The sequence below is a fragment of the Lactuca sativa genome, chromosome 4 (genome assembly GCF_002870075.4).
Source record: "Lactuca sativa cultivar Salinas chromosome 4, Lsat_Salinas_v11, whole genome shotgun sequence".
NCBI classification, from domain to species: domain Eukaryota; kingdom Viridiplantae; phylum Streptophyta; class Magnoliopsida; order Asterales; family Asteraceae; genus Lactuca; species Lactuca sativa.
In genome coordinates, this window is record NC_056626.2 from 367,707,757 (window position 1) to 367,721,523 (window position 13,767).

A 13,767-nucleotide genomic window follows, 5' to 3' on the forward strand; every position below is an offset into this window, starting at 1 on the left:
GTTTGATACTTATTTATCCTTATTAACCAATTTATAATATTATTATTAGAAAGACACTACAATTTATCATTTTTAACTATTAATAAAATATTCTATGGGTTGTTTAAGTTGAACTAAATTTTATATTTAAGTTGATCATGTAAGGTTATATTTAAATTAACAATTTAATTATTGTATACAAACTGATCAAAAGTTGTAGCTGTAAATTGATAATGGTTTACATACAACATATTAGACCTAATAAATTAAGTATAATATGTTAAAAGTTAAAAACAAACTTTATAAGTAGAAGAAAAAATATATTTTTTAATATTGAAATTTAGTTTATATATGATTACACTTTAGATTTGATATTTATTTAACCTTATTAACCAACATATAATAATTATTAGAAAGAAATTGAAAAGTCATGAGAGTTTCAAATGAATGTGGTGAAAGGAAAAATGCATGGGAGTTTCAAATGAATGTGGTTCAAGAGAAAATGTTAGCTTTAGGTTTGATACTTATTTATCCTTATTAACCAATTTATAATATCATTATTAGAAAGACACTATAATTTATCACTTTTAACTATTTATAAAATATTCTTTAGGTTGTTTAAGTCGAACTAAATTTTATATTTAAGTTGAACATATAAGATTATATTTAAATTAACAATTTAAGTATTTTATACAAACTGATCAAAAGTTGTAGCTTTAAATTGATAATGGTTTACATACAACATATTAGAGCTAATAAATTAAATATAATATGTTAAAAGTTAAAAACAAACTTTATAAGTAGAAGAAAATATATTTTTTTAATATTGAAATTTAGTTTATATATGATTACACTTTAGGTTTGATATTTATTTAACCTTATTAACCAACTTATAATAGTTATTAAAAAAAAATTGAAAAGTCATGGGAGTTTCAAATGAATGTGGTGAAAGGAAAAATGCACGAGAGTTTCAAATGAATATGGTTCAAGAAAAAATGCTAGCTTTATAAGTATATAATGATAATGATTTGAACTATATAGAGTTTAAAGCTACTTTTGTAGTTAAAAAAAAAAAAAAAAAAAAAAAAAAAAAGATCGAATTGTACACTTTATTATTGTCGAGGGCTTCAAAATGGTAATTTTTCAAACTTTGAGCAAATATTGGGTCTCTGCCGATAAGAGGCATTGGCGGGAGAGAAGTGGCCGGATAAAACCGAGAAACTGGTTAGCGCGTCGACGATGGCGATGGCGACGGCGAGTGTTACACTCCGACCTCATATCCTGTCATCGATTTCCGGAAACTGCTGCTATATCCAGTCAACATTACCCCTTCATCGCTTCTTTCGCTATAACCCAGGTTCGTTCACTTTCTACAAGCTTCGTCTGTTTTCGGTGTTGCGTATTTCAGATGGGTAGAGGATCTAATTTCGTGATCATTTTATTAGTAGTTGCCCATGTATATATGTACTCTATAGGTTAGGCTGAAATGAATCCCTAATTTATTGTGCAAATTAGTTTTTAGGTTTTATTCCTTTGTTTTCCTTCTTGTTGATGTGCAATTCAACTTGCATGTGATTTTTTTGCTACCTTTTCATGAATCTATATATATTGTTTTTCCCCATTCGTTAGACAAATATTCATACAAAATAATCGAATTACTACTCATATATGTGCATTGCTAAATCCCTAATTTTAAAATAGAAATTGCTAAAGCGATTAGGCTATAAAAGGGGCACAATTTTGAAATCGCTAAAGAGAAATTTTAAAAGCCTGTAAACAAGTTAGTTGCTTCACATTCTTGGATCTATTTTGCCTCAAAGATTATGCAAATTTAATGTCAATTTGGTTTTAAAGTTATTTAAGTATTGTTATAGTGAGATTATGCTATATTGCTATGCAGGTCGAAAACCTTTTTCATTGCAACCATCAAGATCATACACAACAAGTCTTCTATTTAACAAAAGGTAAGAAAACTGAAAAAGTTAGATCCAAAAAACAATATTTTATTTTCTTCATTTTGTCTAATTTTAATGAAACTAGTAGAAATATAGAAGAACTACAAAATGGGACACGTAAGCGTTTGAAGCCTGGTAAATTATCGCCACGTCGCCTTGTCCCTGATCACATACTAAAACCTCCTTATGTTGGTTCCAAGAAGCCACCTGGCATTGCAAGTGGGCCCGAACTCCATGATGAAAAGGGTATAGAGTACATGAGAGCTTCCGGAAGACTTGCAGCACAAGTTCTTCAATATGCCGGAACATTAGTTAAGGTGATTGATATTTCCAAAAATATATAAAAAACAAAATTTAACCTTATTAATTAACCTTTTATCTAAGGTTATGTTTGGCGTACTAGCTGTTAATTGTTAGCTGAAAAGCTAGCTGGTAACTGAAAAGCTAGCTGCAAGCTTATAAGCTAGCTGATGAAAAATGGCGTTTGGTAAAAAGTTACTTAGACTAGCTTTTCAAAAGCTTTTTAAAAGTTTTCCAAATATACGCCTTAATTAATTATAGAAAACATATTCTTTTAAATGTCCTTTATGTCAATTAATATCTTTCAACTAGTTTTACCAAATGTCAGATTTTATCAGCTAGCTTTTTAACTAGTATGCTAAACATAGCCTAGACTAGCTTTTTGGGAGCTTTTTGAAAATATTCCAAATATAACCTTAATTAATTATAGAAAACTCAATATCCTAAATTTAGGATATTGAGTTTTTTATAATTAGTTAAGGGGTATAGTTGGAAATTTTTTAAAAAGCTACCGAAAACTCAAAAAATAGTTAAGGGGTATAGTCTAAGTAGTTTTTCAAAAAGCTAGCTTATAAGCTACTTTTTGGCTTGCCAAATATGACAACTTAAAAAAACTCAAAAAATAAGCCAATTTATCAAATAGTTGTGGCGTGCCAAACATAGCTGATAAAAGTGATGTTTGGTAAAACTAGCTGAAATATGTAAAATAATATAAAAGGGCATGTAGAAGATTTGATTTTTTTTCCTTTTATAATTAGTAACAACTTAAAAAAACTCGAAAAATAAGCTAGCTGTAGCCTAAACTTGCAAATGATTTGACAGCCAGGTGTTACAACGGATGAAATTGATCAACAAGTTCATCAGATGATCATTGACAATGGAGCTTATCCTTCACCTCTTGGCTATGGTGGATTTCCAAAAAGTGTGTGTACTTCTGTAAACGAATGCATTTGTCATGGAATCCCTGATTCACGTCAACTTGAGGTTTGCCTCATTAAAAACCCTTAATTACATTTTTTAGCATTTCATCCTTTTTTTTTTTTTCATATATCTTACTTTTCACTCTCTATAGGATGGTGATATTATCAACATAGATGTTACCGTTTATCTCAATGTAAGTTATTTTCTCATTCTACATTCACAATAACAATAACAATAACAATAACAATAACAATAACAGAGCTTGTAGAGTGTTTTCTAATGTAATTGGGACAAAAATTGCAATTTTTTTGTCACCCAAAAAGGTGGGACATGGACTTTTGCTCTCAACCTCTCATTTGTACAAAAGACGAAAATACCCTTGTCTTTATCATTGAAAATAGGCCAAGGTATTGGGTTGATGCATGAATGTCATGTTGATTACTTGGACAGGGTTACCATGGTGACACATCAGCAACTTATTTTTGTGGAGAAGTGGATGACAAGGCTAAAAATCTTGTAAAGGTAAATCAATAAAGATTTTGGTATATATATATATATATATATATATATATATATATATATATATATATATATATATATATATATATATATATTTTTATAAAGGAGTATATTTAATCATATTTAATAATTTTTGTATGTTTTAGGTAACTAAAGAAAGCTTAGACAAGGCAATATCACTATGTGCACCAGGAGTTGAGTATAACAAAATTGGCAAAGTTATAAAGTAAGATGCTGTTTTTTTTTTTTTTATTATTATCATTTAATTATCAAACTATTTTTTATGTTATATAATCAAGAAACAAAACTAATATTTGTTTTTTTTTTTTAATTTAAATTCAGTGCACATGCTGATAAACATCGGTATGGTGTGGTGCAATCTTTTGTTGGGCATGGTGTGGGGCGTCTTTTTCACAGTGATCCAGTTATTCTACACTACAGTAATTCTTTTATATGCTTTCAATTTCTTTAATTATTTATTTTTTATTTTTTTATACATGTTAAATTTGGTAAAAAAAATGTTTAGGGAACAATGAAAGGGGACACATGATATTGAACCAGACGTTTACCATCGGTAAGTTAAAAGTAATAAGCACTTTTTGAAAAAAAAAAATAAAAAAATAAAATGTTTTAAGTTTGTGGAGATTAATGTTGTTTTTGACAGAACCGATGTTGACAATGGGAAGTATACACCCGATAATATGGGATGATGATTGGACGGTGGTGACTGAAGATGGAAGTTTGTCGGCGCAATTTGAGCACACACTTTTGATAACGGAAAATGGTGTTGAGATATTAACCCAATGTTAATGTTAGCTTTTGGGTTTATAAATTGGATTAGTGTAATGACATAAACAGATACTTGTTGTATTTTTTATGACACAAACTGATAAAATTGAAAATTTAGAATTTATGCCTAAATCATATGATTGCATTAAATCTTTTACTGACTAGTAACGTCTTAAAAAAAAATTTAAGTAGTTTTTAATCCAACAATATTAGTAGAATTTACATCGTTTTGAAATCAGGCTATTTTCTGATCAAGGATGGTTATCCTCATTCCACATTAAGTAAGTTGATTATAGACAAGAGTACAATACATGGGTTTTACCCTACAACACATGCTGGGGTGTTTGTTTTATCTTTTAAAACCATCTTTTAGTTTTTTGAAGAAGATAAAAGTTAAAAATTATTTGGTAAATACATAAAGATCTTGCAAAAGCCACTTTTTCATATAAGGAAAATCAACTTTTTGGAAAAGTTAACTAATCGTGACTTTTTGCAACTTTTCCAAAAAGAACTTTTCCTCTCAAAGATCTAAGCCAAACACCCCCTAAATATAAGCATACCAAGGATATTGCGCCTAATGTTCAACAAAGACTAGGTGATTGCCGCAAAATCAACTTGCTTATGATAAATCTTTTGTAAAGACGCCAATGTGAAGCTCATGTAGGAAGTTATAGATCCACGATGTTTCGACTAAGTCATTTGGAACCATGCAATATGGAATATTTCGCTTTGGACACCAGATTGGGAAATAGAGTCTGTCACAAAACTTGATTAGGTGCGCTGAACAGGGCCTATATATAACATAATTTATTATTATTTTTATATAATAAAATAAAAACATATTTGAAGAATTAGGGATTTAAGGTATTAGTAAATGAGCTTATTAACGAGTTTGAACCGGGCTTAAGCTTATTTAGGCACGTTAGACAAAAAATAAGTTGAGCCCGAGCCTGAGCCGAGTTTGTATAATTCTTTATGAGGTCGAGCCGAACTCGGTACAATGAAGCTCGAATTGAGCCGAACAAGCACGAGCCAAAGTATAACTTAAATGAGCACAAGCCAAAGCTTGACCATGCTCGACTCGTTTGCACCGGGTACACATATTGTGTTTGCGCTTGGAGGATGATGAGACCAAATTGATGTCGAATAACACACAATAATCCAAGCTCGAGTGACATATCATTGGCCATCTGTCCTAACCGGTCAGAGTATATGCAATAACATGAGAAGATGAAGAGGCATAAAGTTGGAGTTGGTGATCAAAAGTACTACAAATGGGCAGCCGCACCGGGGTTGGGGTTGGGGTGGGGGTGGGGGGGGGGGGGGGGGGGGCAAAGTGGGCAGCCGCACGGGGTCCAATTTTTTTAATTATATGTTTTTATTTAAAAATAAAAACTTATAATAATGATAAGGGCCCATTTTTTCTGACTCGTCCTGGGCCTTTGATGACATTTGATTCCCTAGGACCGACTATTATCACATGATTCGTTTTAGTGCATTAAGGTGTTATTCTTGATGATCATGCATATATAAACACACTAGTTGTGATACCCGTATAATATACAGGTTGATTAAAACAAAATGGTAAATACAAATGATTAAACAAGAAGTTTTATTTAAATTTGAAATTTGAAATAAGTATAAATTAAAAAAAATAAAAAAATTAAATTAAAATTATGTGTTTAGTTGTCAGACCCGTATATTAAATGTGTTAATTATAACAAAATTTTAAATACGAAGGTTTCAATTGTAAATTTATTTAAAATTGAAATTGATGTTTGAAATTTAAAATTTAAAATTTGAAATTAATATAGTTATTATGGTATGTTTAATTTATAGAAACTAAATTAATGGTATATATTCAATAATAGTAAATGAAGTAAATGACAAGTGGAAAATAAATATCTCAAAATTATGACAAAATGACATGTGGCATAATGCATGAGAGTGTGACAAGTGACAAAAAAAACCTTCATTTATTAGAGATGATTGTTGAATCGAGTATGTAATGTTCAGGAGGGTGAAAGTTAAATATTGTAATGACCTGTAAGACGATTGTTTAGTTGTAGAGCCTAATTCACCATGTGACCTTATTGGCAGATTTTAGGTCATTGTGCTATAAATAGATTTCTTGATTTCGTCTAACCTAACATAGTAGAATTGTAATTCGACAATATCAATAAAATCTCTTTCTCGTGTTCGCCTCTAAATGTAGCCGATCATTATGATCGTGTAAACCACGTTAAATATTATGTTCTTTGTTTTTTTTTTTTTTTAAATTTGCATTACTACTCGGTGTGTGGAATCGTTGAGTCATTTGTTAAAGTAGTTAAACCAAAACGGTAGTGGGTGGGATCCACGATGGGTGCACCAATTTTGTCGACTTTGAAATTTGTATAAACCAATGTCTTGGAAGGGTTGTAAAAGAGCATGTTTTCCCGCTCAAGAATTCGATGGCGTTTTTTGTTTGTGAAACAAATACCCTCATAGATGAGCAGGTGACCAAGATCGTATGGAAGTAGTTCCTTGGCAAAAATTTGTCATTTATAGCTCACTTTATAGTAGGGAGGCGATGATGAAGGAGCTAGAAGGTCTGCGTATGATGCGACAATTATGATGATATCCACGTAAATGATAACTTTGACCGTCTTAAAGCCACAACCGATGAATAGTAAGGTGTCGTTTTTCTGTATTGAAAACCAACATAGGTGGCATAATCAGCAAAATCGTGGAACCAAGGATTGAGGGACCTATTGCTACCCGTATAATGATTTTTCGAGATAGACACATGTTGTTTGGGTGTTTCAAATTAGTGCTTGTAGACCGTCTCAAAAAGTGTGCCCCAGAGGAACTTGTTCTTCACATCTAACTGATTTTGACAACTAATGTTGTGAAAACGCAAGACCAAGAACTATATAAATAGTTGTCGGTTTGACAAAAGTTTCTTCGTACCTGTTGTTGGCTTTTCTTGATAGCTACAAGTTACGCTTTATAGCAACTAAAAGAACCATATGCATGGAATTTATGTTTGAAAAGAGCCACATGCAATGGGCCACATTGGCTCCCTAGTATAAGAGAACAAGAGTCCAAAGTTCGATCTTAATAAGAGCAACATGTTCAACATGCATAACTTTTTGTCGATCATGATTCCTAATCGCTTAAAGATAAGATTGGGGTATAAGAGATATAATGTTTTTGTAAAGATAAAGTTTTTGTATAAGTTTACTGATACTCCATGAAAAACAGGTGAGCATCGGGTATATGGATGATGGATGAGAAGTTTGTTCGGAAATGTTTGGAGGCTCCATAAAAAACGACATGGGGGCGTTGAGGGGAGGGGGGGGGGGGGGGCAAAGTGCGTAACTGCACAGAGCCCAATTTTTTTATTATATATTTTTTTAAAAATAAAAATTTATAATAATGATAAGACCCATTTTCTTGGGCTCATCCTGGGCTTTTAATTATATTTAATTCCTCAAGACCAATCCTGAAAAATGGACTATGGACGAAAAGTTTGCCCGAAGATGCTTGGAAATGGGCTGTGGATGAGAAGTTTACCCGAAGATGCTTGGAGACTCCCATATTCAAGTGGGTTAGTCAAAATAGTTGTATTTTATAAATATGTTAAACAAGTATATTAGTTATATGTTAATAAAACTATAAATAAATAAATATATACATAAAATAAAATTTATTACCGTACAATTGGTTAACCAATTTAAAAAAGCTACATCAATTATAATTTAATTTAATTTTTTCTTTCCAAAAAGCTCATTTTGTAGATGGACTTTGAAAACATATTTATATTATTGTCTCTGAAATTTATAAAAAGCATTTTACTTTTTATATATTTTATAAATTTACATATTAGGAAAGAATTGGAAAATTGGGACGGAGGAAGGATATTTTTGATCAGACCATCATCGGTGGCCGCCACTCATAAACATAACTTTCCGATCAACGCAGCCTCATCCTCAGTTTATCGTCGTTACTTCCGAAATTCATCTCACTCAATATACAAACAAATCTCCATACAAAATTTCCCTTTTTATATATCGATGGATACGTCGCCATCATCACCGTCACCGTCACCGGTAAATTGGGAAGCCCTAGATTCTCTGGTCATCGAATTCGCCAAATCGGAGAACTTAATCGAAGATTCATCTCCTCCTGCTTCTCCTTCTTCGTCATCTCCATCTTCATGTTCTTCTTCTTCTTATCAGTATCGTGTGCTGATTCTCCAAATCAGACGTTTATTGCAATTCGGTGATATCGATTCCGCCATTGATCTCTTGCATCTCCACGCTCCTTCCGTTCTCGATGATCACCGCCTTCTTTTCCGTCTACAGAAGCAGGTAAAGGATGTGCTTTTTCGATTTGAATGTTGATTCAAAAAGATTGAATTATAATTTGGGGGTGAAATGCTAAGAATTTGGTTGTATTTTGATTGTGAAGAAATTTATTGAGCTTTTGAGGAAAGGAACTGAAGAGGATCGTAATTCTGCAATCAATTGCTTGCGGACTGCACTTGCTCCTAGCGCTCTCGACGCCTATCCTGTATGTTCCGATATTCTTGTTGTTTTCTGTAAAACATCAATTGATCCTGAATATTCTTGCCATTCATTTTGCATTGTTGGATTTTTTAAAGTCAAACCTCCGTTTGGAAAGTTAGTTTTGTGCTATTTTGGTTGAGCGACTTCAGGTAGTTAGAAGTAGTACATGATCTATTACTTATAAACCACAAATCCAAAAACGAACACTGGATTCCATTCTATTTTTGGTTAAAGAAAGTCAATATTTTTCAACTTGATAAGTGTAAAGATTGAGGTCTTTGTGTTTTTTCTTTCCTGTTAATTTGTGATTGTCTTCTGCATTAGCATTTGTCTTTTTGCTATCATTGTAACTAATAACTCTCCTGATTTTAATATCTGAACTAATCCCATAACCATGTCTTTTTCTTTATCTATATATATTCTCCTTGTTTTGGTTGTGACATGACTCTGTTCTTGATTCTAAGGAAGCATATGAAGAATTCAAGCATGTTCTGCTTGCATTTATATACGATAAAGATGATCAAACTTCCCCTGTGGTGAATGAGGTAGGAGTTCTCTACTTCTCTACAAACAACACTGTATTACATCATATTCACATTCATCATTATCACATTTCTTGCATCTGAGTGTGTAACAAAGTATCTTTGATGATTTCTCAGTGGTCCGAAAGGAGGCTGTTTGAACTTGCTGGATTGATGACTTCTGTATTGAGAGCTCACTTACATGCATATGATCCCTTGTTCTCAATGGCAATAAGATATCTAATCAGGTCTTTTCATTGTTCATATTTTATAATTCTTTCTCTCTCTCTCTCTCTCTCTCTCTCTCTCTCTCTCAAGTTTCCATGATTCATGTTCTACCAATTTTGCAGCATACACAAGGGATTCTGCTTTCGCCAAGGGATTTCTTCACCAATAACAGATCTTACTGAAAGGTTGCTGCTTGAGGAACGTGATCTTCCAGCTACTCCACAAGAGGCTTTTTTAGAAGCACCTCCATTTGATGAGGTAGTACCATATTTATTTAAGGTTATTTATATAATAGCAGACACAATAAGTTATTTATATAATAGCTTTTTTTATTATATCTGATATCAGGTGGATATACAAGCACTTGCACATGCTGTTGAGCTTACAAGACAAGGGGCAGTTGATAGCTTAAAATTTGCAAAGGGTGATCTATTCCAAGCATTTCAGGTAAGCTTACATTATTATGGTCAATTAGAATTGCTACTCATTCTGTGAAATGACGTTTTTAACCCTGGTTGTTAACAGAATGAAGTGTGTCGGATGAGATTAGACATCACCATGCTTGATGAACTTATTCATGAGTATTGTGTCTATAGGGGCATTGTCAGCTCTGGTGCCCCAAACCCTTCATGTAAGTATAAATGTCTGTTTGGTATGATGGAAATCATGGAATGGAATCACAATTAAATGGAATGGAATTGGATCAATTAATCTCTTTTTTTTTTTTTTGCTTAGGTGAAGGAATGAAGATAGGACATGAACCATCGGAATCGGAATCCACTTTATCTGTTGAAGCCAGAAGTGGATCCAATAAGCTTGCTGATGCTGACATGGATTCACCTGGCACTGAAGAACGATACCCATGTGGGACCATGAGCAACAACCATGAAGATTGTAGTACAAGTGGAATTTATAAACATAAAGCTTCTAAAGTCCTTCAAAGAAACAAGACACGTGGCATTCTGGAGAGAAATAAACGTAAGAGGTGGAAGGGAAGACAAGATCTCCAAGATTCTTTCCCTCAAGTCCTCAACCAACAGGTATTATCACCATTGCCAGTACTGATTGTACCACAATCAGTACTGACCAGGAGTTCAGTTTCAGGTTGAAACTGAACTCCTGGTCCATCATTAGTAACCGAGTCTGTCATTCAATTTGAATAACATACTCCTCAATTGTTACCAGTGCAATCAGTACCGACATAGGGACAAGGAGTTCAGTTTCAACCTGAAGTTGACATTGAACTCCTGGTTCAATCATTAGTAACTGAGTTTGTCATTCCGTTTGAATTAACTGAATGACATACTTCTCAATTGTTACTGGAATTGACTTTGACTTTGACTTTGACTTTGACTTTTAGGGTTCTGGAATGTCATCTACAGTAGATGTTAATGTGAATAAAGAGGAAAACTACGAGATTATGTTGGCAATAAAGGAGTTGACAACAAAAGGAATGGCTGCAGAAGTTGTAGAAGAAATAAACGACATGGACTCTGCTTTTTTCACACAAAATCATATTCTTTTGTTCCAGCTAAAAAGGGTGAGTGATTTCATTTATTTATTTATGTATTTTTTTTATTCCATGTTGTGAAAAGACAAAACTAACCTTGACCCTTTGTATGTTCCAGATTGAGTTTTTGAAGCTGGTCAACTCGGGAGACCATTCTCGTGCACTAAAAGTTGCTTGTTCTCATTTGGGGCCTTTAGCAACTAAAGATCCAGCTCTCTTAAAGCCCTTAAAAGAGACATTATTGACATTGCTTACACCCAATGAGAAGTTTGTTCCACAAAGCTTGCCCTTTCATGCCCTTTCAACTTCACTACAGGTCATTATTTTTTTCATTTTTCTTTTAATTATTTAATTTGTGTTGTAGTAATATAATGGAAAATGTTTTTTTTTTAATTGTAAATACTAAATAGGTTGAAATAGGAAGGAGGCTTGGGATTGAAGAACCACAACTTATGAAAATAATGAGAGCTACACTTCACACACATACTGAGTGGTTTAAGCTTCAAATGTGTAAAGATCGCTTTGAGGGTCTTCTGAAAATCGATGTTTTGAAAGAAGTCAACTCCCCTCTGTTGACCGATACTATATCTAAATCCAGTACCGATATTTGTAATAATAGCTCTTCTCAAGGAACCGCAACTTCCAGTAGTAGAATGCACGAAGATGGAAGCAGTCCTGCTCAAGTTTCGTCCACTGGCGACGTCGCTAATGATGAAACTGCAATTCTCAAAGTCATGGTCAGTTTTATCAACTGTCTACTGTTCACTGTCCACTCTCTATTGTCTATTATCTACTGTCTACTACTATACTGATATTTACTGGTTATCAGTTCTGTCCACTGCCTACTGTTTATTGTCCACTATCCACTGTCTGCCATCTATTGTCTACTGTCTATTGTCCACTATCCACCGTCTATCGTCTATTGTCTACTGTCTATTGTCCTGTCTACCGTCTATTGTTGTCTACCGTCTATTGTCTACTGTCTATTGTATTGTCTACTGACATTTACCGATTATCAATTATGGCCACTGTCTACCGTTTATTGTCCACTGTCTATCGTCAATTGTCCACTATTCACTGTCCACCATCTATTATCTACTGTCTACTATCTACCGTCTATTGTCAACTGTCTACTGTTTACCGTCTATTATCTACTGCCTATTGTACTGTGTACTACTATGTACTATGTACTGACATTTACCAATTATCAGTTATCAGTTATGTTCACTGTCTACCGTCTATTGTCCACTGTCCACCATCTATTGTACTTGTCTATTGTACTGTCTATTGTCCACTATTCACCGTCTATCGTAATTTCTCTATTATCCACTGTCCACCATCTATTATCTACTATCTACCGTCTATTGTCAACTGTCTACTGTTTACCATCTATTATCTACTATCTACCGTCTATTGTCAACTGTCTACTGTTTACCATCTATTATCTACTATCTACCGTCTATTGTCAACATTTACCAGTGATCAGTTATCAGTTATGTTCACTGTCTACCGTCTATTGTATGTCCACTGTGTATTGTCTATTATCCACTGTCCACCATCTATTGGACTTGTCTATTGTACGGTCTATTGTCTACCGTCTATTGTCCACTATTCACTGTCTACCGTAATTTCTCCATTATCCACTATCCACCATCTATTGTCTACTGTTTATTGTACTGTCTACTGTCCACTGTCTACCGTCTTGTCTACTGTCTATTGTACTGTCTACTGACATTTACCGATTATTAATTATCAATGATCAGTTCTGTTTACTGTTTACTGTTCACTGTCTTCTGTTTGCTTTCCACTTGCTTTCCCTTGTCTACTGACATTTACCCGTTATCAATTATCAGTTTTTTCTACTGTGTATTGTCTATATTTACCAGTTGCTAGTGGGATAAACAATGATTTTTTTTTTGTTGATTGGTGCAGGAGTTTCTTGCATTGCCGAGGGCGGACGCAATACATTTGCTAGCGCAGTACAATGGAAACGCGGAGACGGTAATCCAACAGATATTTGCGTGATATGTATGTATGATTGTACATTATATATATTGTTGTATGATTTGATTAAACTTTATGTTGTCGTATATTTGGTATACATTATTTCATTCATTTGTGACCTAATATGTATGTGTACTTTAAGTCTTCAATGCATATACATGACATGTATTGTTGTATAAAACATGTTTAGTTTAGGGTGGATGAAATGATTGCTACTTCAATAAATACACGACAAGTGCTTCGGGTTAACTTACACTCTCACTTCATTTGATATTGTGTATTTGGTGTTGTCCATAGTTGTTTTTCATTCCCAAATCCTATGGGATTTTAGAGGATGCTACACTCTCCACACGTATAGTTTATTGTCTTGTAGAAATACGTATTTGTATGTTGATTGCATTGAACAAAAGTACATGTTCCTTTGTTTGATATTGTATTATTTATTTATTTATTTTGCAAATAATTTGATTGTATATAATAAAGCAGAA

The 13,767-nt window shown here is 33.2% G+C and overlaps 2 protein-coding genes across 2 annotated transcripts; both read left to right on the forward strand.

Moving 5' to 3' along the window:
• Window positions 1-1,137: 1,137 nt before the first annotated feature.
• On the forward strand, window positions 1,138-4,595 carry LOC111908965 (methionine aminopeptidase 1D, chloroplastic/mitochondrial). Its single transcript, XM_023904764.3, has 10 exons — window positions 1,138-1,336; window positions 1,880-1,943; window positions 2,023-2,251; window positions 3,057-3,218; window positions 3,307-3,348; window positions 3,606-3,677; window positions 3,821-3,900; window positions 4,017-4,114; window positions 4,201-4,248; window positions 4,339-4,595. Exons 1-10 carry the CDS (start codon window positions 1,219-1,221, stop codon window positions 4,482-4,484), a joined length of 1,059 nt encoding a protein of 352 aa, XP_023760532.1. The 5' UTR covers window positions 1,138-1,218; the 3' UTR covers window positions 4,485-4,595.
• Window positions 4,596-8,320: 3,725 nt separating this feature from the next.
• LOC111908964 (uncharacterized) lies at window positions 8,321-13,528 on the forward strand. The gene is made up of 12 exons (XM_023904763.3): window positions 8,321-8,818; window positions 8,919-9,020; window positions 9,481-9,561; window positions 9,676-9,785; window positions 9,888-10,023; window positions 10,114-10,212; window positions 10,291-10,396; window positions 10,501-10,805; window positions 11,126-11,305; window positions 11,394-11,591; window positions 11,686-12,012; window positions 13,208-13,528. Exons 1-12 carry the CDS (start codon window positions 8,522-8,524, stop codon window positions 13,298-13,300), a joined length of 2,034 nt encoding a protein of 677 aa, XP_023760531.1. The 5' UTR covers window positions 8,321-8,521; the 3' UTR covers window positions 13,301-13,528.
• Window positions 13,529-13,767: the final 239 nt, after the last annotated feature.

Bases quoted from the DNA above. Each gene is read 5' to 3' on its own strand.
- LOC111908965 (XM_023904764.3), top strand. From the start codon at position 1,219: ATGGCGATGGCGACGGCGAGTGTTACACTCCGACCTCATATCCTGTCA. The intron at 3,349-3,605 runs GTAAGTTATTTT...TTACTTGGACAG, and splicing joins ATGTTACCGTTTATCTCAAT to GGTTACCATGGTGACACATC. The intron at 3,901-4,016 runs GTAAGATGCTGT...ATTTAAATTCAG, and splicing joins AAAATTGGCAAAGTTATAAA to TGCACATGCTGATAAACATC.
- LOC111908964 (XM_023904763.3), top strand. From the start codon at position 8,522: ATGGATACGTCGCCATCATCACCGTCACCGTCACCGGTAAATTGGGAA. The intron at 10,024-10,113 runs GTAGTACCATAT...ATCTGATATCAG, and splicing joins AAGCACCTCCATTTGATGAG to GTGGATATACAAGCACTTGC. The intron at 11,306-11,393 runs GTGAGTGATTTC...TGTATGTTCCAG, and splicing joins TTTTGTTCCAGCTAAAAAGG to ATTGAGTTTTTGAAGCTGGT.